This window comes from Sipha flava, unplaced genomic scaffold, assembly GCF_003268045.1.
Source record: "Sipha flava isolate LNK unplaced genomic scaffold, YSA_version1 249_pilon_pilon, whole genome shotgun sequence".
Classification (NCBI taxonomy): Eukaryota; Metazoa; Arthropoda; class Insecta; order Hemiptera; family Aphididae; genus Sipha; species Sipha flava.
In genome coordinates this window covers 1,661,889-1,689,178 of record NW_020272898.1, presented here as the reverse complement: position 1 = coordinate 1,689,178, position 27,290 = coordinate 1,661,889, and the positions used below count along the sequence as shown (strand labels likewise).

The 27,290-nt window shown below is 25.4% G+C and overlaps 1 protein-coding gene across 4 annotated transcripts in view; it reads right to left on the bottom strand.

Moving 5' to 3' along the window:
* LOC112684343 (solute carrier family 26 member 10-like) overlaps nt 1-27,290 on the bottom strand; it is a 63,110-nt gene that overhangs the window by 24,910 nt on the left and 10,910 nt on the right. For 3 of the 4 annotated variants that reach the window (XM_025555810.1, XM_025555811.1, XM_025555812.1), the window contains one exon: nt 15,375-15,422. In XM_025555810.1, coding sequence (XP_025411595.1) covers nt 15,375-15,422 — 48 coding nt within the window. Of the gene's footprint in view, nt 1-6,211; nt 6,476-15,374; nt 15,423-27,290 lie in introns of those variants that run through there. The other variant, XM_025555808.1, reaches the window with a different exon arrangement.

Sequence of the window (27,290 nt, the reverse complement as noted above, 5' to 3'; positions counted from 1 at the left end):
AGATTATAATAATAAACCCCCGAAGAACGATCCCTGTGATACCCCTTGGTGCTGCGTTACGAGTTGTCGTCGAAGTGTTACGCGATAGTAAGGTGTATTATTATCGCTGTTGATTCGGACCTTTTCCGAAACCTTCATTCCGCATCAAACAAAATGTTTGCTTTTAAGACATTATTACTATATATTTTTTAGATTAAATTGTTTGATACAAAAGATATAAGCATAATTTTGACGTGGCATCGCGTTTTACTTCTAATTCATGGACGCAATTAAAAAACATAATTAATTAATTAATTAAAAATTGAATCATTAAAAATCATATTTCTCAATACCACCGTTTAGAAATATTTTTTAATTTTATTTCTATGCACGCAGCTATTTCGTCCTATCGAATTCAAACAATTCGGGTTTTACAATGACCCAATTGTTGCGATGTATACCTACTCTAATCTATGCATCTATATTGTTTTCATTCGATTATAAAATAATAACAATGATAATTATAATACTAGCATACTCTGCAGTTACTTATTTGTTCATATTATATTATGCCTGTATACTAATAAATAATAATATATTTGTTATTTTGTATTTATATTCAAATTAGTAACATTTATACATTTTCTATGACCGCATTAAAATAAAAAATTAAAAATTATAATTTACTCTTCATTGGTACAAAAGTTGATCTCTCCAATAATTTAAAATTAAAAAATATACAAATACCGTTAAAATTTCTCTTGGTTATTTAATTTCTCTCACAATATTATTATTGTTTTCAGTATAGACTTTAATTTTATGTTATTTGTTTTAAAAAAATGTTGATTAAAAATATATATATTTAATATATTTTTTAAATCAATATTCACTTTTGTTTTGTTAATATTTATTCCATAATAAATATTTTAAAAAAACTTACTTGGAATATTTTTGTTTGAGTAAAATACATTATTTACATTTTAAATAGAAACAAATTGTTTCAGCTAAAAAAGAAGCTTTTAGTTAGGAAATGTAAGACCATTGTACCATTTTACAAACATATAATTAAATGGCTAAATTAAAAAATGGCTAGATTAATAAAAAACCTTCAGGCGAAGTATATAAAAGTACTAAAATCGAAATAATATTAAAAAGTATTTAGGCAAGGTGAGATCCTTAAATTTAACATCATTGTGGTTTGAAAACATATTTTAGCAAAATGTTTATATTATAAAATTATAAAATTATATTACAATTATACGATATTGGTATAAAGGTAAGTGTAAAATAGTGTTGGTTTTAAAATTTAAAACTGTGATAAAAAATTGATAAATTATTTATTTTTTTAACCATATATTAAATATTTCGAACGTTTTGACTAAGAAATTTTGTTATACACATATATAATTTTAATACACTAGAAAATGTTATATTAAACTGAATTTTTCACATAATCATTTTACGAACGCGAGGATTTGTTGAAGTATCCAGAGCATTGATTCATAGAACTACAATACATTTCACAGCATAACATCCAAAACTTCTATGTAGTCAACATTTTAAATTTGAAAACAACAACGTAAATAAAATATATTTCACTTAAGAATATAATAAAAATATTTTATTGTAGCCTTGTAAACCGATTGAAAATATTAGTATAAAATTAAATATTGTTATTTATGAATTTATTTTCAAAAAAATGACCTAAATATAAGTCAAACTACATATTTATTCAAATACGACATTTATAGTGTTGTACCATTAATTTAATCAAACGAATATAATTATCATAATTCATGATACGCCTTCCTATCTTGCTCGCCTTTCAAATAAAAGAAATCGAATAACTGTATAATAATTTGTTAACGCATTTAATGTTAATACATTATAATAATACTAATAGATTTTACATTTTATTGTCCACATTAATACCTAGCTCATTCGATGAAGATGTTTGCATTTGCATAACCACTATTTTTTAGAATCTAAAAAAATATTTTGTCGGAAATAATCGTAGTTTATGTCACATTTGATAAATACTTGTGCACATTCTACTATAATATTACATGTGTATACTTCTACAGAATCACTTAATTCCTACATAAATTACTAAATTAATTTATAAATATAACTACCAAATTTTACTTTTTTTTTTTTACTTAATACTGATCAACTATCCAATGTATGAATAAACATATTATATAACTTAAAATAAATTCAATGTAGTTGAACTAGAAACTGAAAAAAAAACTGACGCAACAATGGCTTTAGTAATTAGTAATCTTAATAGTTATTCCGACATGTTAATCTTTTTATAGGTTCAATTTAATATTATTTAAATCCATGTATGATAAAAAAGAAACATTAATTCAGTATGTTGGTTGAAAAATAACACAAACTTGATATAAAATAATAAAACACAGTATAAAATCAAAATCATACAATCCCCAAAATAATTTAAATTAAATTAAAATACCTAACATTTTGAATAAGTTATTAAATAATTATTTATTTAATAGTTATAAATGTTTTTTTTTTTTTTTTTTGTATAAATTGTATAATTATTAGTTTCAACATGTTATTACATAAACATGGTATAATAATTAATATAAAAAGTTATCAAAATATTCATATTTTAACATTACCATACAAATTAATTGATAAATTACAAATTTAAATATTTAAAAAAGTTCAGTTATTTAATACATAATGTACTATAATAAATAAATCGCTTATGGAATTCAAGAGATTTAGATAAGTATGGAACAATTTATAATTGCGTACTATGAAAAATAAATAATAATATATAGATTAATTTTATCATTTTTAAAATTGAAGATTTATTGAATGATTAAAATATTATAGGTATAATTATATAACATTATATGTATGTAGTTGAGTAGCAATCAAGTTATCTTTAATTTAAAATAATTTATCTATCATATTTTAATTTAATACCTAGCTGTTAGCAGTTTATCAACGCATTGTTTTAAAAATTTCAAAAATTATTATAAAAATACTCCATTTCATTAACATCTCGAATCGCTTCAAACAGATTTATATTCATACATTTATGAATTGGTAAATGGTGATTCTTATAGTTTATACTTAAAAAAATAAGCTTATCATTCAAAGTGAGTATTGTTCGATCTAATAAATATTTAATAGATGTTTCTTATTTTACTTTAAAACAATGCAATGAAAAGAAATAATTAGTATTAAGATTTCGAGTAATTGTAGTAATTATCATTTACTACTTTTTTACTAATGATTATACATTATATTATATATTTATTACATAAAATTGTGGATTTCATAAAATCAGCAACATCGTTGTTGAATACACGAATTCAGCAATATGGCTACCGATTTTATGCTATAGACAAAATTTAACTATCCGTTTCATAAATTAAGCTGACTTTTTTCGTGCATTTCATGTACCTGAAATTATATGCCCTTAAAGTTCTCGAATATAAGTGAAGTCGGCAACAGTGTTGCCGTTTTCATAAAATCATTAATTTCACAAATTTGGCGTAACATATCTACTATGAAAAAAAATACCGATCATAATAATTGTTTGTAAACACATGCATTGTACCAATTACAAATCGTTGATGAAATGTCCTATTATTTAATCATTTTACTATGCTTTCTATTATACCTACATGGACTTCATGTATGCGAGTACATACATATTTCTATGTATATGTTATAATGACGAAATCTCATATAACACAACCATAAACCAATTTTTGTCAACTTTGATTAACTGTTACTTTAATTTGAAATTAATTTAATAACAGCAATTTTACGATACGGATGTTGTGATTTATGTATAATTTTAATAACTGTACAATTAAATACGCGATCCTAAATAATATTTGTTAGGATAGAAATAGCTTAATTTCATAGCAGAGAGGCATTAATATTTTATTCTTCTCGATAATTATTGCATGATGCAAGAGTTAATTTACGATTTTGAGATGTACCGCTTATACCTATGTAGTACAATGTATTTCAATAACTGCAATTTATAAAAACTATATCTAAACAAATAAACACTGTTGAAAATTACAAACGCAAAATATTGATTTTTACTTCTGCTAAAAGCATTACACATTTTAATTGTATTTACTCGTAAGAACCATAACATTTAGAAATCAAACGAAGCATATATTATTTGACATCTTTGTGATACTTAATGCCATACACTGGCGATCCGTAGCCTCCAAAACTTTTTTCTGCGGCCATCCAAATTTATATAATTTTGTTTAAAATATTAATTTTATACCTACAATTGTAATAAAGAAAATCGAATCATAATTATTATACTTTCATGGGTATAAGTTATGAGCTTATCTCACATTGTCAATACTTAAATTTCAAAGAAATAATAATTGTTCACTTTTAATCGACCAACACGTAATGTAGTTTTACACCCAATATGAAAGCAAATATTAACGAATTATTAGAAAAAATGTAACTTAAATACTGCACTAGAAACTAAATACTTATAACATTTTACACTCAAGAATTAATAAATCATTTTTTTTTAATTTTTTAATTTTCTCTATTAATGAATTGTATTCAAAATTATTTAATAAGGTCAACCTAGCAATGATAAACTTATGATTGTTCCTATCCATAGTAGTAAAATATAGTAGTATATAGTAGTAAAATATGTTAAAATTGTGTTTTTTATAACATTTATTTTAACTTTGTGGCCCTCTATGAAAAACTGATAAAAAATTTGAGTAAATAAGTAAGTAAGTAAAAAGGTTTTTTATCTCCTGCTTTATGCTACTCAAGTATTATTTTTCAAACTTTAAATAGTATACTATCCTAAAAAGAGGAAAAAAATAAATGTTTTGTTAAAAAACATGCTTTCCGTTTACTCAAAAACTAAACCATACACCTATAAAATGAATGAATTAACTTATATTTTTAATTATTCTTCTTCTTCTTTAGGTCTTTCAGTCTTTCGACTTGTATTGCCTTCCTACTATTCTCCTTCATTCCTCTGTCTTCTATTTTCATTTTAATACCTACATATTTTAATTATTATAAATATTATAATAACTTAATTAAACATATAATTATTAAATCATAACCACAAACATGATAGTTTAAAAACGAGTATATCTAATTTATTTTTATGTATTTTAATTAATATTATGATAGGTGGATGTTTAAGTTCACAAATAACTTTGAAATTTTAAATTTAAAAATAATATAAAATTAACAAAATAAATAACAGTACCAAAATGTTCTTATACATATTATCAGAGAAAAATAATTTTTATAAAATAATTATTTTTGAAGAAATTAGTGATTAAAATAAATTTATGATATTAATTACAACAGCAGTTTTACTGCGGCATTATATTCAGAGTGAAAACCTTAGATAATATAATTATTATGAGTTCTCACAACATATTATTTATTAAATATTTATCTATCATTTTTACCTGGTTAAATAAATAGTTATAGCTGTTTATAAAAGTACCGATTGTTATAAAAAATATATTATTCAAGATTATAATTTATTTAGTGCTAATCAAAAACTTAAACAATATAAATAATTATTACATTCAAATTAAAATTAAATAGTATAACACAATTATTTTGATCGGAAGTTTCTTACTATTTTTTTTCAATGAATAAATATTTTAATAAGAGCTGTTTGAATTTAATTTGTATTTGGCTAAATTATATTTATCAAAGACATCTAACAAAATTAATTAAAACCCAATTACATATTTTTAAGACACTTACAACTTAATTATTACAAACCGCAAATAATTGGGTATAAAGAAAATCTAGTCTTTTTTATTATAATTTATAATTAAATATTTATCTATTATAATGAGAGGTTTTGCAAACATTAAAAATGATAAATTCAAATTTATTTCACAGTCATATTTTACAATATATAAGTTTTATTTTCAGTTTTTTTGTCTGTTTTAAATTATCTTTTTAATCTTATAATTTTTAGTTGTTAGTAAGTAGACAAATAAAAATCACCGATATCTAACGACGAGTCGATAAACATAAACAAAACTAATGTACAAAATTAAAATATTTATTTATGCATATATGTATGTTTGTATATACAATTATATCAGCTCGAAAAATTAATCCGTCATCTATGCAAGAACAACTAAAATAACCAACTAATTACCGATAATATTTTCTATATGGTATTTCTGTACAGCCGGTGTGCGTTACATACCTTTCATTCAATAATGATGTTTCGGAAGAGGCATCGTCGAAAAAAGTACCGTAACTGTCGCTACCGTAAATTATATTATCACCCATCACAAATGCATCTATACAATTATGTATTATTCTGATATAATATGAAAATCACACGCGTAAACAGTTTTTGGTAGTTATTAACTTTTGCCGAATCATTAACGACAACTAATCGACAGCAGTAAACATCATGAATTCCGTAATATTCCATCCACGAGTTGTACATCGATTCGATAACAGCGAGAACTTTCGACTATTGCATATTATTATCAACATGAGATGTTAACCACTCGAAACATGACACAAAAATATTATACGTAGCGATAAAAATAATTCACCAGTTTGAAAGAGATAGACGTACACCATTTTAAAACTTAAAATGTTACAGTGGGTAATTGGGAAATTAATCAAGAATGAGTTTTCTCAACACCGACCTTTGTTGCAAATTATACATACACAAAGGGAAGGTAATGCGGTGTACATGCATGTGTAGATTAATGTTTTTATGTTACATTTCGAGAAATCAACATTTATAACAGCGATTCTAACCAGTGTGTACGCGCCTCATTAGTGGTACGCGAATCGAATAGTTAAAAAAATACACTAGGACTATTATTAAAATTGAATACCAAATTAATGAACCTGCATACATCATCACAAGTGATACGTGAACACTTTCAAAACTTATCTGTATAAGATACGGTGCTGGGACGTTAAAAGTTTGAGAACCTCTGATTTAAGATATCGGAATACTTCATATGTACAGACGCATATCAAATAGTAAATTTCTCCCTTTTTTTCGAACACTATTTTTTGTTAATACATTTTATATTATCACTATTTGTTTAAATACTTAAATAATCCTGAATCACATTTAAAATTAAATGTTTGGCAATTAATATTATACCATCGTAGAGTAATCTAGGAATAATTTTTTTCCTAAACATAATAGCACACTAAATTAGTTAAAATTTGACTAGACGGTTTAATTTTAAAAATAACAATGAACAAAAAACTGTAGAGCGTTAATATGAAATATAAGAATATTACGATCTTAGAAAAAATGTAACATTGAAATAATATTTAACATTAAAAAAAATAAAATTAGGTAAGCTATGTTTCTGCTTTTGTATCATGTATAGTCACTTAAAATGTAACAATGTTGAATAATAATTAGAAATCACTTTAAAAAAAAATTCAGAAAAAGTTTTATAAGATTATATTGACAACATAATATGTACAGTATACTTCGTAGAGCTCTTCATAGAATGTCTTAAAATGTTATTTTTAATATTTCAATATTAAAAATACAATTTAAATGTTAAAATAGTTTAATAAAACGATTGCGAAGTAGTAAGAAAAAATTATTGGATTTCATCTACCCATTTCACCTATTATATTTAACATAAGCAACCCAATTCTCGACTCGGGTGCAATCACTTGACAATGCTTAAAGACGTGACACGTCACAGCCCTGATGGTAATTTTATTTAATAAATAAAGTTAAGATTTTGTAGCTCTATAATACTCTAAAAATGCACTTGAACTGAAAAAAAAATTACTAAGATTCTAAAAGAAAAAAAAACCATCAAAAATCCATTGAAAAAAAAGCTAAAATAATTTTTATCAAAAGTTTTTTTTTAATGGTTTAGAAAACGAAAAAAATAATAACAATTAACATTATCATCCATCAGAATGACAAAGAAAGAAAATTACTCCTGAGACAGATATATGTTTGGAAATGCGACGACTCGTCATTCATAGCCTGTCTTGTAATTATGTTCAATTCTAATATTAGCACCTCAGAATTTGATAACCACTTATGAAGTAATATGCAAAAACCAACCATCCCTCTAAACTTTTAATATACAAGTTCCGCATAAAGCCAATTATGGTATCGAACTCTGGGGACTGAAAATATTTCCAATATAAATACAATAAAACTTCTTCAGTCACAAACCCTACGCCCTATCTTAAATTCTCCCTCCTGGCATCATACTCAAGCAATCCACAACGATTTCCATATTCCTACAGTAAAACAAACTGTCACGTCACGATCTAAAAACTTATATAAAATACTTAAAAAAGTATTGTGGGCTCATGATCTTCAGACCAGAGCCTTGGGTTACTGACCTCCGGTGCATCACGCTTGTGCAATTTTTCCTTTTTTTGACCCGACTAATTACACGATTATGCCCCGATCCCTTTTTACCTGATAAAATCACAATACAATTGCGCATCAAATAATAATATGTGTATATACTATGTATAATAATTTATGTATAATATAAAATAATGTATACAATAAATACTTTCTATATATATATATATAATATATATATATATTTTTTTTTTTTTTTTTTGTAGAACCTTTAGTTACTAACTATTACAGTTCAACAATTACAGATCGTGATTACATAAACCAATTAAGAAATTAAAATAACATAAAGGCAATACAAATTGGTGATAATTAAACGATAGTATACGAAAGGCATTAATGAGAAATAATGATTATTATTTTGGATTTGGGAAGATATAATTAAGGAGAGACGGTATTCTTAGATAGTAATGAGTTTAAGAGTGTGGATAAAAGTAAAATTAATGGGATAATGAGGGAATGTAACTGTGAAACAAATTGAGATAAAATATTTGATATAGATTCATTATTAGAATTGTTTGAGTTGCTTAAAGTTGCTTCTGCTTATGTCTTGACCCTGGATTTTTCTTTGTGTCCGGTGTGCGTGGACTGGGACTCCACTGTGACTGGCAAGATCAACTTTGAGGGCACTAATGGTGGTACAAGTGGCGTGATCTTGAGGTAACCATTCTTATGATTCTTATGATAGATGCTCATAAATTTCTTTAATGAAGGACAACCTTTAAAATTCGCGGTATGTGCGCATAAGGCACACTTCGCAGGTAGTTCCGAAGATTTGACACAGATCTTGGTGATTGGATTGAAATGGTTATTGCCGCATTTGACACAACATAGTGATTTGCTACAGTAGGAGCGAATGTGACCGTATCGCTGACATTGTTTGCATTGAGGAGGGTAACAGGATTGATGCTGATTTTCGACAACTATTTTGGAGTTTAGAAGGAAGGATAATTGAAAGATACTCCGATTAAAATCCATTGCTTCTAGGACAACGGTAAATAATGATAGAGTCTGTTTGCTAATACGGTAGCGGATGTTTAGCGCACTTATGATTGAAAAGTCCAAATTCCGGAGGGCCCTCTCTATATCTTCAACAGAAATACTTTAATGCAGATTACGGATAAACACTTTGAAAGGGCGGATATCACGAGGTGCCCACATATGGCATTCTAAATCCGATTCGTTGCAGTAATCGACAAGTTTACTGTAACCATCAAAATTATGATGCTTGATAATTAGAGAGCAACCCTTGGTGATAGCCGTAAAGCCATCGGTACCCACCAGAGATATTAGATCTGCTTTCAATGAGAAGTAGTTAGTAACATTACTTATGACAATTGACGGTGCTAACATGCTTGTAACCTCGAATTTTCCATCACCGGGGTGTTTTGATGGTAGCGTATTAGGTTCATGTTAAGCAGAAGGTAAGACTGTGACGGAAGAGTGGCTAAAAACCTCAGAGAGTTATCAGCTACGGAGAAGGGAGCAAACCGATTTGACGAAAAGACGGACGACAAATTCCGTTTAGTCGATTTAAATATAGTAGCGCGGGACATGACAGACAGGACTGACTTTCTATATATAATTTTAATATACATGCGCTCAAACTTATTACCTATTAATTTATAAATTTTCTTTCTAATTATTATAGACTTAGGACTGTCAACAAATGATCATCTTTGGCTTGGTTGAAAATTGTTTTTTTTCTAAATTACATGTATACAAAAAGTTTATACTGACTTGGTCAATAGTCAAAATATTTTTTATTAAAATTGTTTTTTTTCTCTTAACTAATAGTCATTAATCGATATTATTATTATAACTATCATTAGCTCAACCAACTTTTCATTTCGATTTGTAAAAGTGCATTTTGTGAATTAATAGTTTTAGTGCATGTATATACAAATAATAGAAAGTATGTATTGTATACATTATTTTATGTTGTATATAAGTTATTAATAATATATAATAATGTTCTGTCAAAAAATGAAGGATTTAAAATTATTGAAAAAATTTTCAATATTTTAAAAGGAATAGACAGTTCTATGGAAAATATTGAAAACTTGCAAGTCAACGATTTACAGTTCTATAAATTTGCTCCACTAACATCTGTTGATGTCGAGCGTTCATTTTCAAGGTACAAAAATTTACTGGCGAATAATCGCCTATCATTTACGTTTAAAAATATAAAACAAATTTTAGTGACGTAGTGCAATTCATTTCGTTAAGGTTTAAAAAAAATTGTTAAATCATTAAAACAATATGCATTTATAAATTATATAAATTTTTGTATTTTTTTTCTCTTTAAAGGCAAGCATAAAGAAGAAATGAAATATAAGTGCACCTTTATAAATTTGTAATTTCTTTACGTTTTCTACGAAAAATAAAAAAATATTTTAGAGCATATTTAAGAGCATATTTTAGCATTTTTGTAAATTTTAATAGCATATATGATAATTTTTAATGGCATATATGCATGCATATTTTAAGGTTTTTAAGGGCATGAAGTCCCTAGCCCTAGTTATTATACATAGTATATACACATAATTTGGTGCGCAATTGTGATGTAATTAGTCGGGTCAAAAAAGGAAAAAATACGCAATTGTGATGCAGCAACGGACCTCCAGTACAGACACGGAGCCAAGAGGGGGACTCTAGCCCCCAGAAAACAGTTCAGCCCCCGTGCCAGACCACTCATTAAAAAATATGTATGATATAATAGTCATAAAACATTTTTAAAAGAGCTACATCAAAGAACTTATGAAGTATACTTTTTAAAAATTTGTAATTTATATTAAAAATGTTTGTATTTTTTCATATTTTCAAAGATTTGTGTTTTAAGCTTTTAGATAGACTCTGAATCGTATATATTTATTTTACTTATGATTTATTACCATTTATTCGTTTTCATTTAATTATGATTGTATGTCACGAAAATAATAATAGCTATAGTATGTTATATGATACGAAAATATTTATATTTTATTTGAATAACCACAGTATTTGTTGAAAAAAACCTTAGCTCATGAAAAAAAAATGTTTACACCACTCTACCCCTCCCCATGGAAAAAAATTCTAGTGCCGTGCCTGCTTCAGTAAGCTTTGGATTCGGTCCATCACGCGGCGCTCCCATATATGTAAGCAGCGGTACAACATAATTAATCGTTCACATGAATAATTGTTATTACATTACCATTGTCATAAACTACAAAATCACATTAAAGAAGAGGTATAATACGCGCCTGTTCGTATAAATAATCGACACACAAGTATTGTTTTAGCTTACACTACAGGCGTAAAAATACATTTTATCGTATGAATAATAATACTCGTAGATGTACGATAACATGATTATAGATGGTAATCAACATAATATGTAGTACCATTGATTATAAATACTAGTATTTATAATCAATATTAATACGTATCATGATATAATATTTTATTCAGAAGTCTAGTTTAACTAAGACATTCTAGGTATATAGTCCAGATTTTTATCGTCATATAAGTAACATGGATTTGTTTTGTAATTTTTTCATTAAATTGTCAAAATATACAATGTTCATATAATTTGTCTATTTTGATAATATGAAAAATCTAGCTTTTCATTTCAAAATTAAAAAATAAAATCACAAAACTTATCTTATTATAAATATTAACGTAACAAATATACTTATAATTATAAAAAACATCCGTTCCATAATGTTAATTAAATATTAAATACAAATTATATTTGATAATTTTCACATTTTTATTCAATCACTTATGCTCATCAGTCTCTCGTTTTTACCCCAATATATATATATATATATATATATATGTTACGGGCAAAGTATACAATTTGGGCAATATAGATAACCGATGATATGATTTAATGAAATATGATAAATCGTAAAACATAGTTAAAATAAAGTCAAATTATTATCTAAAAATTATCGTCTGTAACTAGTTTGTTTGTTCTTATCGTATTTTTACAATGGGGATGTCCGCTTGTCCACATATTATACGTATGTACGTGACAATATATTATTACTATATTTACTGATTTATAAGTTATATTATATGAAGTTGTAGTGATTATCGTGCAGTCGGCCTTTTACCTATTCTCAAAAATGAACTATTTAGTAACCGTGAATCGTTTGTATAGTGTAGGTTAATTCATTCAGTGCGTACCTAACTACTTATTCGAATATGGAAAAATTTAATGAAGATTTAAACAATTTTTTTTAAAAAAAAAAAAAAGGTTCAAATACTTCATTTTTTACCAAGTTAAAATTTGATCAATTAATTTTACATAAAAATCAATTAAAAAACAATTCAAAGAAAAAGGAACCGAATGATTATAAACTTTTAAAAAAATATGACGTGTTAAAAGTTTCTGATGTAAATAAATTAATTGTACCAATATCTGAAAACAACGAAATTAAATATTATGTACATTTATCGATTGGACATGGTGAACGAAACAGAATGGAACACGAGGTAAATACAAAATATAAAAATATCACCAGAGATATGATTATGCTATACTTAAATAGTTACAAATTATATAAAATAAAAGGAATCACAGCCAAGAAAGGATTGGTGGTGCAATAAATTATATCTACTGAGATGAATTAATCAATAATATAAATACATGTCATTATTCATTAATTTATCATATTTCATTAAATCATATCATCTGTTATCTATATTGCCCAAATTGTATACTTCGCCCGTAACATATATATGAAAAATAATGATTTTTACCATTCCTGGCGATTTAATTACCTTATAGGTAAATAGGTAAATAAATACCTTAGAGGTATCTTAGACATATACTATTATAAATCAATAATTATTTAAGCACGTCAAAAATAACGGTTTAAAAAAAACCTTAGGATTGTATATTTTGGTATTTTAATGTCTTGTACTCTAGACCAATAGTCCACTGCATTTGCACACGAACGTAAAATCTTGAACCAATACGAATTACTGCTAATTAAATAGCTCATTTATTATTTAACTTTATACTATTTAGCACGTCATAAAACCGAGGAGATAAATAAATTTAAATTTTCAGTCCGTTTCGACTCAAACACCAATAAAGTTAAATTGGATAGACATTTATGTTTCATCGATTGCCTTTGGGGGTTTTCAAGTCGGGTTAACAGGAAAATGTTGATTCACAAACTGCTGATCCAAATACTTTAACTGCTGCTATCATTTCATATGTAGTTTTAAATGCTTTACGTTGTAGATAAAGCTCAAATAAAATGTCCTTATTAGATATATATTTTCTTTTATATAGTTTTCACACAAATCGTTTCTTCTTTTGAAGGAATATTAATATTAAGAACTTTAAGTATTTTAAAATTATCGTAATTAATTTGGTTTATGTTAGAAATAGCTTTAATAAGTTCATCATTTTCTTCAAAACGAGTTTCCATTTCTGATTTCATTATGTCAAAAACTTTATAAAATGTACGTAATAACGTAATGATAATATCGTTTTCGACATATGTATTGGTACTAGATGATTCACTTAAAATATAATTAATACATTTTATAGAAGTCTTTTTCTTACGTTTTGGAGATTCAGTTATGGTTTATTGTAATAAACTTTCACTTTCTTTTAAAATTTCATTGAACACATCTTTATTTCTTGATTATTTTAAACTATTAATCACACTATAAATAATTAGAATTACTGAAATTGAACCACCTTCTCTTGATTGTAAAATAGTATCAGCTGGTTAATGTTTCGTAAACATTTTAAAATAAGACATAAAGAAAATTTCATTTTCTTTTTTTTTTCATTGAAAACATTAGTCCTGCACATTGAACTACTTCATTGCCATCAAATGATTTTCCATGTACTTTTTCTAGACACTTTATCATAAAATCATAATTATTATAAATAATTTCACATATTTCTAAATCACCAGACCAACGTTGTTTTAATAATTTAACTGTTTTATTACCTTCGTATAATAACTTTATTTTAAATGTATTAAACACTTTATTAATGAGCCTACACTGATCAAAAAAGTGGCCAATTTCGGTTACTTCCGACACTGCCTTGATAATAACCAAATGCAATTGATGATTATAACAATGAACATATGGAATGATTCTATGCTCTTTTTGTATTCAAGCCTGAACACCACCTTTATTACCATTCATCACGCTATCGTCATCGTAACATTGGCTAAGCATGTAATCAGAATTAATATTTAATGATTTCATAATATCAAGTGTCATTCGCACAAAATAAACTGCATTTAAATTTGTTGCATTTTTGATTGATAAGACATATTCAAATGGTTTTTTCTATTTTTAACGTATCGTTAGGCTACGACAATATTTTTCCGATTATTTTTATCTTTTATTCTAACCTCCATTATTCTACTCCATGGAACATCTGCATTATATAACTCTTCTACCACACAGATTGCACAGATTTACACATTATGTCGATAATATTATTTTGTATTTCAGAGAATTAATAAGTAGCATTTTTAGGAATTAATTTAGCACATTCTACAAGTTTAGAATCTTTTTTTAGAGTTTAACGAAAAAGAGATTGAAATAAACCTTTATCTTTATGCATTTCTAAATCAAAATCACCATAAAATAGTAATTAATTCATGACTAAAAATAAAATTATTTCGAAAATAGATTTTACATAATATCTATGTTTTTCAAAGACATTTTCATTTAATAATGTTAAAATTAGTGAAGTTATTTCAATGTGTTTTTTGTTTGTCTGATAGTTTTATTACATAAAACGGTGTGATAAAGAAGATTAATGTTTATTAAACCCCTTACCCTTATCTAATACTTTTTTCTATTTATAGAGATTAATGAGACTTTAATTTTTGTTTTAACTAACTACTAAATCATAGTAGAGTATTATAATACTTATTTATAGTAATATTTCATTGATATTATAATTTACAATATTTTTTTGAATAATAATTAAATCGGTGTAATAACTTACCGTACATCAGGTCGATCTCTATGTCCATCTTGTTCCTTATACGTTGCACTAAAACATACAAAATCAATCGAATACGCAATTTATTATGATAGTTAATATACATTCTAATACAATACATAGCAGTATACTAAATTAGTGCAAGTATTTTTATGTCCTAAAAGCACACTACAAAATCAATATTCGAATAAATAGTAAACGGTAATTATTCAGTGTACATTCGTCAAACAATACTAACAAATTTGCTTAAGGATATTATATCTATTATACAATTTTTAATACGGGCTTGATAAATCTTTTCTTACAATTTTTTTTTTTTGTTTTTGTAAGTATCAAATTTATAAGATTTTTCATAGATTTTGCCTTTTCACAATAAAATAAATCCTGTTAGCGGACTCAGATCCAAGAGAGAAGCAAGTGAGTACATCTACATCCAAATTAAAAAAAAAAATAAAAATATTTCACTTAACTAAATGGATTATTTGGAAAATAATTTAGTTAAAGTATTAAAAAGAGCACTAACTTTTATATTCTATACCAAACACTTTTTTGTTATACAAACCTATTTTTATAAATATTTATTTATGTTTAAAATAATAAAATTAATAATTTAAAGCGTAAACTTTTTTTGGTACCAATAAATCATTTGATATGAATTATAATAGAATCTACAATGTGTACTCTCCTTTCAGTGATCCATAATAATTTTTAGTTAAAAAACATATGTTTACAAAATAATCCATTTATTTTTTGTAAAAATATTTTTGGTGTTCCATCAATTTCAACATGTTTGAATGAAAATCAAATATTATGTTACGATTATATAACGAAAAACAGTTTAGTGTTAACTAAAATAATCATAATAATCACCATATAAGATAACCTTAAATATTTATAATGCTGTTTGTAAACTTTAAATGTATTCCAATATATTTTGTACAATTTATTTAAATCATAACTTTATAAAATATATTTTTTTATTCGAACAATAACTGTACACTGTACAGTTTTGATTTCATTTTAAAATTATTTTGGAAATTATATATTTCATGATTCATAAGGTGGTACAAAGTAATTTTAATAATCTACTTTTATATTTCTTGTAGACATATGATAGGAAAATTAAATACTTTAAAATACATTAAATAACGACTAAAAGTTTAAAACTATATATTTGCTTGATTAAATTAAACAATCCGAACGCCAAATAAATATTTTTTTCGAACTCGTGGAGAAAATTTAGTCTTTATTTTGAAAAACAAAAGTTTTATAAGAATCTGAACTTTTCCCACGAGTACTAAAGATAATTTAAAAAAAAAAAATGTTTATTTTTTTTTATAATTCTTGTTGAACAGTGAACTATTGATGCAGCAATATACTGTAAAATAATATAATAATAAATTGAAAAGAGCATTTATTTTTCATCTCGTCGTCATACCCAATAATTTGATTGGATCATATCAAAATAAAAGATATATTATATCACTCTTTCCCCAAATCGACATTTGATTATAAATTATTTTATAAACAGTTAATATCAACACAAAATAAATAGATTAATATGAGTACTTAAAACCTTATACTATACATTTTAAACGTACTTAAAATATACATATATTGTTCAGTTTAGGCATTATACATTTTATGTTTTATAGTTATTTAAGTTAGTTAAGTTCACGAAAATTAAAAATATTATGAACCGTACACATTTTATATATATTATTATAGTTTTATTTAAGGTTTTATACATTGAAAATGGTTATTTACTTTTAAAAATAAAAGTACATATAATATATACATACATATATTTATATATGTACACGGTCAAGTCTATCACGAAGTTGACAACCAGTCAACATTTTTCTTTTTAAAACTCAACAGTCATAAAAATAATATTTTACAAGATCGAATAACTTTTAAACAAAGTTTATTTCATTATTTTTGAAATAAATTCACTAATTTTCTATGAACAAAACATATGGATTATTATTCAAATAATACGCGTATTATAAACTATCACAATTCTTCTTTAAAAAAAAAAACATCAAAAAACATATGTTGATTTTTTTCATTTTCAGACATATTTAATATGTTTAGAATTATACAGAGTTTTTATTTTAATCTCTAATTATTTATGTTTTAAAATAAAAACGTTAATTTTTTTGTTGGATTAATCTCATACGTATTTTCAGCAACTAAACATTTAACAGCACATCCAAAGACCTAGAGTGATTATTGAATTATTATTTCTACTATTTTTTTTATCATAATACAATAATATAACAAAACGCATAATAATAGCGAAAATTGAAAATTTTATATATATTTAACTTATAGAACGTTTTTAATCGTATATTTTACCAGTTATACGAGTACATAATGTTTTCGTTGTGAAAAATATAGATTTTTTATTTTAACTGTTAAGGAAAATGTTAGGGCACTAAACTCTGATTTCGCTCAGGATATCTGTAATGTTAGCCTTAGTTAGGGATATGCATTTCAAAGCTTATATTTTAAGTTAAATTTTATGAGCCATGGATTCAAGATTGTTTCCATTTTGGATAATTATGATTACATTCTTGACTAGTTTTCAATGTTATTAGTATAAATATAAACATTTATCCAACATTTTATTTATTAATTTCTTTTCGTCTTAATAGCATAATTTATACCAATTATGACGTGATACTAAGGCCGTCCTCCCACTTGGGCAACGCGACGCGACGCGATTTTAAATAAATATCGCGTGATAATCGTTGGTCTTATAAAACACGAATAAATATATCGGGGACTTCCCGCTGATTGAAAACAAATTTAAAAGAAAATTATTATCAAATATTTAGACCATAATATTAATAATTATTCACACTTATTCCTCTGCCATTGCAGCAATACATAAGGCTTAACAAAATATGTATATATTATAGTTATATATATGTATATAATATAGTTAAAACTTTCTTTCGACATTCGATAAAAAGATTGAAATTTAACGTCATCTTGTATTAATTCATTTACGGCAACAAAAATACGACAATTAATATTATTCTGTATGTATGGATGTACCCAATATCTCCTTTTCGTTTTTCGTTTCTTGTGGTTTTGATAATACCAGTATAATGCAATGGCATCGTCATCTTCAGAGGACGACATGTTTGCAACTGACCAATTTTAGTTGCTGAAACATCGTCTATAATGTGCAGAACTCACGAAATCAGATCGTACGATTTTTTGCTAAGCAACTATTTTTTTTAATCGCGTCAACGTCGCGTCGCGTCGCGTTGCCCTAGTGGGAGGACGGCCTAAACGATACTTACATTAATATTTTTTATTAGCTTCAAAAAATTGCTTAGATATAATACGATTTTTATACCTTTTTACCGGTCTCATTTCAACTTATTTATCAAACACTAATTTTCCTGAGACATCGTATAGAAATAAAACAAACAATTTATAGAGATCTGTTGCTACCGTATAGTTAGATTTTTGACTGCTCTAATGACTTTTATGAAATAGTTAAATTTGATATTTACACGGATAACTGATTTAAATATCACAAATCGAGAAAAAAAACTTTTTAATGTTCAAATTTAGATAAAACTCAATAAACTAAAATTGACGTCAACAGCTTCCTTCCATCAAAATTATCTTAAAGCCATTGATATTTTTTAAACTTTTGAAGTGATCAAAAATAAGATATATGCTGTTAAAATAATTTAATTCATGGCATTTAATAATTTACAATTATTAGTTTTGAATTAGACATCTTTGTTTCAATTGATACAGCCACTCTTAAGGACAATTCAGTTTGTAGTTTTATACCTATTGACTTTATTCCTATTTTATTCAACCTGTAAAAAATGCTTAGCGTACCATTTTTTCTCTATCAATGCTCTGAATTTACGATTTACGGCAGTATGAATGGTATATACATCTAATGGTCTCTGGAGAACATGGTAAATGCAAACAAACGTCCTTGAGCCAATTCGAAATAACGTCATAACATATGTACGATAACCAGAGCATGCTGATAACCCAAATATTGTAATTTCTTTATGCTCTCAATGAGTTCGATGTACTTATTGAAAATAATTGTTTAATAACTGATGATAATAATTGGTTATGAGCTGAGATCTAGCCCATGACTTCAGTATGACTCAGATATATACGTACATTATACATAATATCCATTAAAAGATGCAAAACAATGAAAAATGATAAGTAAGAAAAATAACTACTAATAATAAAATATTTTTAATTGTGCATAATAAATATTTTTCATATCCCCATTAGTATATATTATTTTATATTTAATGATAAAAAAAATTTGTCATCGATCATTATAAATCAGTACTTCATCCTAATCATGAGTTGTATTTATTAATATATAATGTTTACCATGAATACTCTTTTTCTTCTTTTACTAAAGACTAAACCTTGTCGTAGTGAAAATAAACTTACACGGCTCTGTTTCTCTCTGTTTCTCTCTCTCTCTCTCTCTCTCTCTCTCTCTCTCTCTCTCTCTTTTATACATGTCAGAGTTAATATCAATACTTATTACATCTAGCTATTTCAATAAGTTCTCCGATGAAAATCTTCAACCGTCTTCATCTTCCTTTGCATTGACTGGTTCTTTTTTCGATTATGTTGGTTGCAAAGCATTATGTCTTATTGTGTTCAAAGGCTAGACATTATTATATAACTTTAGAGTTATATTTGTGTTATAATTTTTCAGCAACCACTAAATTATAATAAAATATAATTTAATTTATAAGCAAGTTGTGATATGTCCATCTTCGATCATCCCTAATTTTTAAATACTATTTTAGAGATGGTGACCCATTTTTAATGTCTAATAAATTTTAAATGAGTCACCATCTCTAAAATATGATAGTATTTAAAAATTAGGGATGATCGAAGATGGACATATCACAACTTGCTTGTAAATTAAAATTAATAATAAACGGAATTTATTATATTAAATACAAGTCAACTAATTAATTGATGCAATGAAAAAATTTAAAAAATATCTATAATTTATACATTTTTGATGAAAAAAATAAATTTCACCTAATTATGTCTCCAACTTCTTCGTACAAAATGTATGTTAAATTTTACAAAAGATTTATTTCTCAGATATATTCATCCATTCGATAAACCGGTCAGGTTTAGATGAGCGCCCCTTTATTTTTAAGATTATGCTACTAAATTTTCATTTGTACGTTGTATTATACGACTACAATTTTTCTTTGGCCTGCATTTTGTTATCTGTAACAGCGTTTCTCAACCGAGGGTACGTGAAAAGATACGAGAGGGTACTTGAGAAAGACGGAAAATTTAAAAATTGATGTATTTGTACCAACGGATTATCTAAAAATATATTTAATAATAAACATTGTGTTTACGGAAAGAGGATTATCGTCATACGCGTTCATTAAAGTTTAAGTATCGTAATAGATTTTTTGGGAGTTATGAGTTTACTTATCATCTGTGGAACCTAATTAAGTGTTATCAAATAACCCTAAGGATCAAATTAAAATTATCATAAATTATAAAATGTCTATAATATTTGATATATATAATTGAGGCGCATACTGATTAAAACAAATAAATAATTCATAATTATTTATTTTATTTTTCATTAAAACTAATTTTATAATTTCTTAAAAACTCTATATGAAAATAGACAAATTAACAGTTGGAGGTACGTAAAGCAATGAAGAGAAGTCAAGGGGTACGTAAATGAAAAAAGAATGAGAAACGATGATCTATAATATTAATTGATTTTAACTATTGCCTGTACTAAGTCACAACTTAATAGGGCTAGAGAGCACTTAGCACTCTTAAATTATTCATATATATTTTACCGATTCGTATAATAAAGTAGCCAAAAACCAGTTATAAGTAATAATTAAATAAATAATTTTAAAATATAATAATGTAAAGAAAAAAATTAATTCCAATTTAAGCTAATAATATAAGTACTCAATTCCATGTTCAATTTTATAGTACTAAATAGATCGAAAATGTATTATATTAGTAACCCTGGCAAATGCTTATGATACTAAAATTAAATGGTATAAAAATATTAAGCAATACTTTTTTCTAAATTCGTTAAAATTTCGGAGGGAAGGTTGAACACCCAAAATCCCTCATAGACACGCCTCTGTTGATAGGTTTATGATGATGTTTGTCAACTAGTCGATGACTGACAAATTGAAGCTTTGGAAGTACGACCGGTTGATTGATAATTAGGTTGATCCATGTATAATGTACCTACATATACGTGTGTGGAGTAATTAATAAACCAAAATGACTATTCCGCTATTATAGTATTAATCTATATTTTATTTTTATATTAATAAAAATGTGTATGCATTCAGACGTTGTCATCTTGTATTAAAACTAACACTTTTTTTTATTGTTTTCAAAATTATTTTCAAAATTGCATTCGAATATGATAAAAAGCTTTTAACGTAATTTATAGAAATTTACGGAAATATCATCATCTATGTCTTCTATATTGCAGTTTTTTTCTTTTTCCTATGTCTACATACTTCTTAATACTTATTACTTAATGAATAAATACTTTGAAAATAAATAAATCAATGATTCGACAAAATAAAAATGTATCATTAAATTTGTCTACGTCAAACTAAATATTACCAAATCCAAACTTGACATTCGTCCTAAAAGGCTGAACTATAGAAGTTGATAAACAAGTCGACTATTTTGTTTTTCCGTGTATGGTGAAACGAAGACTGTTAATTTGTCGATCAATTTATACACCTACAATTCGACAAATTGATCTTTTCATATATGGAAGGCATATATATCACATTTTTAAAATGATTATATTTTTATTGGAATTTTTTTCGCATTTTTAACAAATTAACCTTTTGTGTATTTTTGTGGTATATTTTGCTGTTTTTATGGAATTTTTCAAGTTGATACAAGATTTTCAGAATTTATCTATACATTCTTAACTATTAAAGTATTTGATCACGCATTTCAAAGTCTACTCAAAACATGCACGTTTAGTAAGTAATATACTAAATTGATAAACTAACAAATACCAAAATATCGGCCCATGTACCTATTTTATTAAAAACAAAACTAAATTAAAACACTCGAAAGAAATTTTTCTATTTTCTAGAGTCCAACGATGATTATAACAGTAAGTTATGAAATAAATAAAATCTAAATAAAATGTAAATATTAAATAAATAAATACCTGCCTATTATATTATTATTATGTTAAAAATATTTAATTAAATACGTTATGTAACATGATCTTATAGTATCGTTTTTAAAATATAATAAATAATTTTTATAATGCATTTTTACTATTTTTAAAGCATTTTTACCGTTTTTTAAAAAATTAAAATTCATTGACCGGTTCCTAAAAGATAGGTGTACTACGTCAATGCCTTCTATAAGTCATGGAATAATCCGTAAAACAATTCATAGTAGTTGGCACCTAGTCCTGAAGTCATGCATGTTTTACTACCTGATTTATAAGACGTGTAAACTGAATTTCAACGCAAATACGGTGCTGTATATACTATGATTATACTATAATATAGATTAATTCCAAACTAGTTATTCTTTTAAATATTATACAAATAATTGATAAAAATACTGCTAAACTTATAAACTTTTCAAAAACTTTAAATTTAAAAAAAAAAAAAAAAATCAGTTCACCCAAAATCAATGTTAACTTTAGTAATTTGAACAAGATGTTCAAAACATATTATAAATGATCTACGAATATAAATCAACAACCGAGTAAATATACGACCACAATGTATATGTAACGACCACGTATAGATTTAGATACAAATCTAAATTACACTATACGAGTATATTTACTTAGATTAATTAGACATGATTAAAGGATATATTTCGATTATAACTATGACGTTAGGTGAACTCTAATACTAGATAGTAGATATCATACAAAATTATACGATTTAATAATATGGTATCACAAGAACAATGTAATAAATAATAATTATTAATAAAAAAAGAATATACTTAAAGAAAAGTGTATTAAGTTTGTGTATTAAGTAAAAAACCCTAGTTAGATTTTATTACAAGCAACAAAAATCTTAATGTAACTTATATTTGTTTATCTATTAATATACTTGAAAAGTATAGTAGGTTCTACGTTTTTATTATAATTTGTTCTACATAGCTTATGAATGACTGTTAAGGTATTAAAATCTAAAATACTAAAATATAACTTTCCTGGATGACACTTTTAGTATATTAATCCCTATATAATTTTATTTATATTTATTTTATTTTATTTATATTTATTTTATTTTATTTATATTTATTTATATTTAATTTTAACTTACAAACTATATACGAACCAAACTGTGTTATAAGGCAACTTACAGTGAGTAATATTCATACTAATAAAGTTGTTCATACGTATAAATAATACTTAATTTAATATTATTTTCTATAAGACGCTCCGAAATTCAAATCATATATGAAAATAAATGTATAAACAGCCTCGACAATCTTTTTTGATATAGCACATGTAAAAGCATTAAATTTAATTACTATAGAAGAAGACAGGTTTTTTTTTGATAGCTCAAAGAGAAAAGGGACGACGTGGGCATATGGGACCAAAATATATAAAAAAAATTTGATTAAAATCGAAAAAAAAGCACATAAAAACAAATAAAATATTAAATGAAAGAAAACGTAAATAAATTGAAAGAAAATATGAATCAACAATTCCAACATAATTAGTTAGTTCTTCTTTGTCTAGTGACGAGGAAAGTGGCACCAATAATATTGAATTTGAAATATCTAATAAGAAAGAAAATTTAAAACTTATAGGTGTTCCACAGTTATTAAGGGGTACGTAAAAATTAATCTCTAAAGCAGTTCATGATTAAATTAATAACTGGAACTTGTTGAATTGTATTAAATTTGTGTTTCGATATAACTGCTAGCAATTCAGAACTTATAAGTGGTACTTGTATGTTCCTAGAAAAAAAATTAGATTGAAATTTGTTAAAATTAGCTTGTCGGCATCATATTTTTGAGATTGTTGTGAGCAAAATGTTTGATAATTTAATGGGTCCATCAAATGGACCAGATATTGCGTTGTTTAAAAAAATTTTAAATTCCTAGACCAACATAAATCAAGGGGCATTTGAAAATGGTTTGATGAGTTAATTTATATCACCAAAATTAAATTTGATAAAGAATAATATAGTAAAATTTATATTTAATCAATTAACTGAGTTTCAACATCGTGAAGATTACAAAGAATTATTGCAATAGAGTATATATTACCTTGGAGAAAAACTTCCAAAAAAGAATAGTTTTCGAAAACCTGGGACTTGTCATCGAACTAAGTGGATGGCCAAGATAATATATTGTTTAAAAATGTTTTTATTTCAGTCGCAATTTGAATTAAAAGAAACATAGGTATCAAATTTAAAACATTTGACATTGTTTATAATTAGAGTATATTTAAAAGTATAGCATACTTTTAAAGATACTTCAGATGCACCACTAAATGATTTAAATTTCTTAAAAGATCTGAATAACTATGGAAATTCAAATAATGGACGAATATTTTGATGGATGTGAAAAAAATAAAAAAAAATCGAAGTGACAAATGATTCAGCAAAAAAGGGTATAGCATTAATGACATTATTTAATGGAACCCTTACCAGTCAAAAACAACAACAGCAATACCTCCTTTAAGTCATCGAAAAACATAGAAAAGAGTTTTCTAATTCCAAAAAATCAACTTTATTAAATATATGATTTATTAAAATCTATGTACTTACATTATTTTTCATCGACAAAATTGTAATGACTTCTATAATATATTTATATATATTTTTAGTATAGTTCAAATAATTTACTATAATTAAATAAAACTATTTTGTTTTTTAAATTTATCTCATATTTGATAATTTTAAATTACTTGAGCGACCGCTTAATGTTTGATAAATTACTTCATATCCTCACAATACCATTTTTATACCATTTAAAACAAATTGAGAGCATGAGGTCATAAAAAAATTTAAAAAATATTTCGAGTGCCGCCCTAGTATACATTGTAAATGTAAATTATTTACGAGTTATCTTGGTCGTTTATCGTTATAGTAGCTATTTTAATTTATTATTTATAAAAATGGTATGTCATACTCTGTCAATATTTTAAATTACTTATTCTCTCAAGCAAACCTAGTGAATTTAAACAAAATACTATTTAACAATTTTTTGCATTTTTTTTTGTATTTTACTCATACGTTTCCTTAGCATATCTGCGATATCATATATATATATATATATATATGGGTTCAAATTTTCTTGATCATTTTTTTATTTCAAAATTGGTTGCTTTATATTTTATTAATCAACATTTCACATACGATATAAGATTCCACTTCATTATAAGTTATATAAGTATTTATATGTGTTATTCTACAAGGTTTGATATTTTTTATCTATTGTTGAATTTGTCAAAATTAAAACAAAAAAAAATTAAATTAAACAAAAAATATCTACGAGACTAAGTTTACATATTATATTATACTATATATCTAATAGCATTTCTTTACTAAACATCGAATAGTGATTCTGATGTAATATTCAATCAGAAACAGTGTCAAGAACTTTTATAATGCCTTCAACACGCCACATTAGTCAATTTTTTTTTAGACCCTACTAATCATAAAAATGAATCGCAATGTTAATGCAAGTACTAGAGATAGTACGAGAGCTATAAATCTTCATCAATTTTTAAGTCATGATTTTCAATTATTCATTAATTTATTATGCTATTTGACGATATTGTTATACATCAATACAAACCGTAATTTCATTATTTGTTGAAAATGTTTTATATTCTAAGCTTAGAGATTTATACTCGAATATATTGGTTTTGCAATTTTTAATTTTTAATTTTTCTATTGAAAATCAGTAAATAATACGAATATCCCAACAGTTTTCTTAATAATTACAAAAGACTTTCATGCACATGCACATATCAAATTAAAAGCAAAATTCCAGTTTGTTACTTATACAAAGTAAAATTTGATACACTAATCAACTTCCCGCTGCAAGATCCTCGATAGTACCCTTTCACTCCACCAAACTCTCAATCAAGTAACCACCACAGTCCTTTGCAAATGATTTCATAAGATAAATCTAAATCAAAAACTTTAAAATCTATAGTTATTGTACCTATATTTAAAATTAAAAACTATACTCAACAAATTTAGTTACTGACCTTAAAAATAGACTAAAAACCTTAAAGCTGAAGTCTTAATCAACAAATAAGTACCGATTTTCGAATTATAATAGTTAGGTACATGGACTTAGATACCTATAATCTTAATAAAAATACATGATTTTAATACTTACATACAATGCAACAAAGTTACAAAAATGTTAAATACATATCAAAATATATATATATATATATTGAACCGACTTAAATCAAAATTATTTGTCGAAAGTCATGATGAACGTTATTTTAAATATACGCAAACAGAGACAAATACAATTAAAAACTGGTAAAACTTCTTCGAGTACATTATTCTATACCTATAACCTACCAAAAATGAACGTTTATAAAAGCTCAAATATAAAAATTCATACCTCTACCGTCCCAAAATCACAAAAGGAGCACAACACAATAAAAATTAAGCGAGTGTATTTTACCAATGACTAATTTATAAAAGACAATTTCATCCACCTGAAACAACTAAATCTAAAATTCTAATCTTTTTTTGGTTTTTACGAATAATTTTACAATACATTGAAAAATATATGACTATAATTTTATTTTGTACGTATTAATTTTCTGTAGCATAAAAAAAAATTATCCACAGTATTTATTATATTATATTTTTAATAGCAACTAAAACCCGAGTA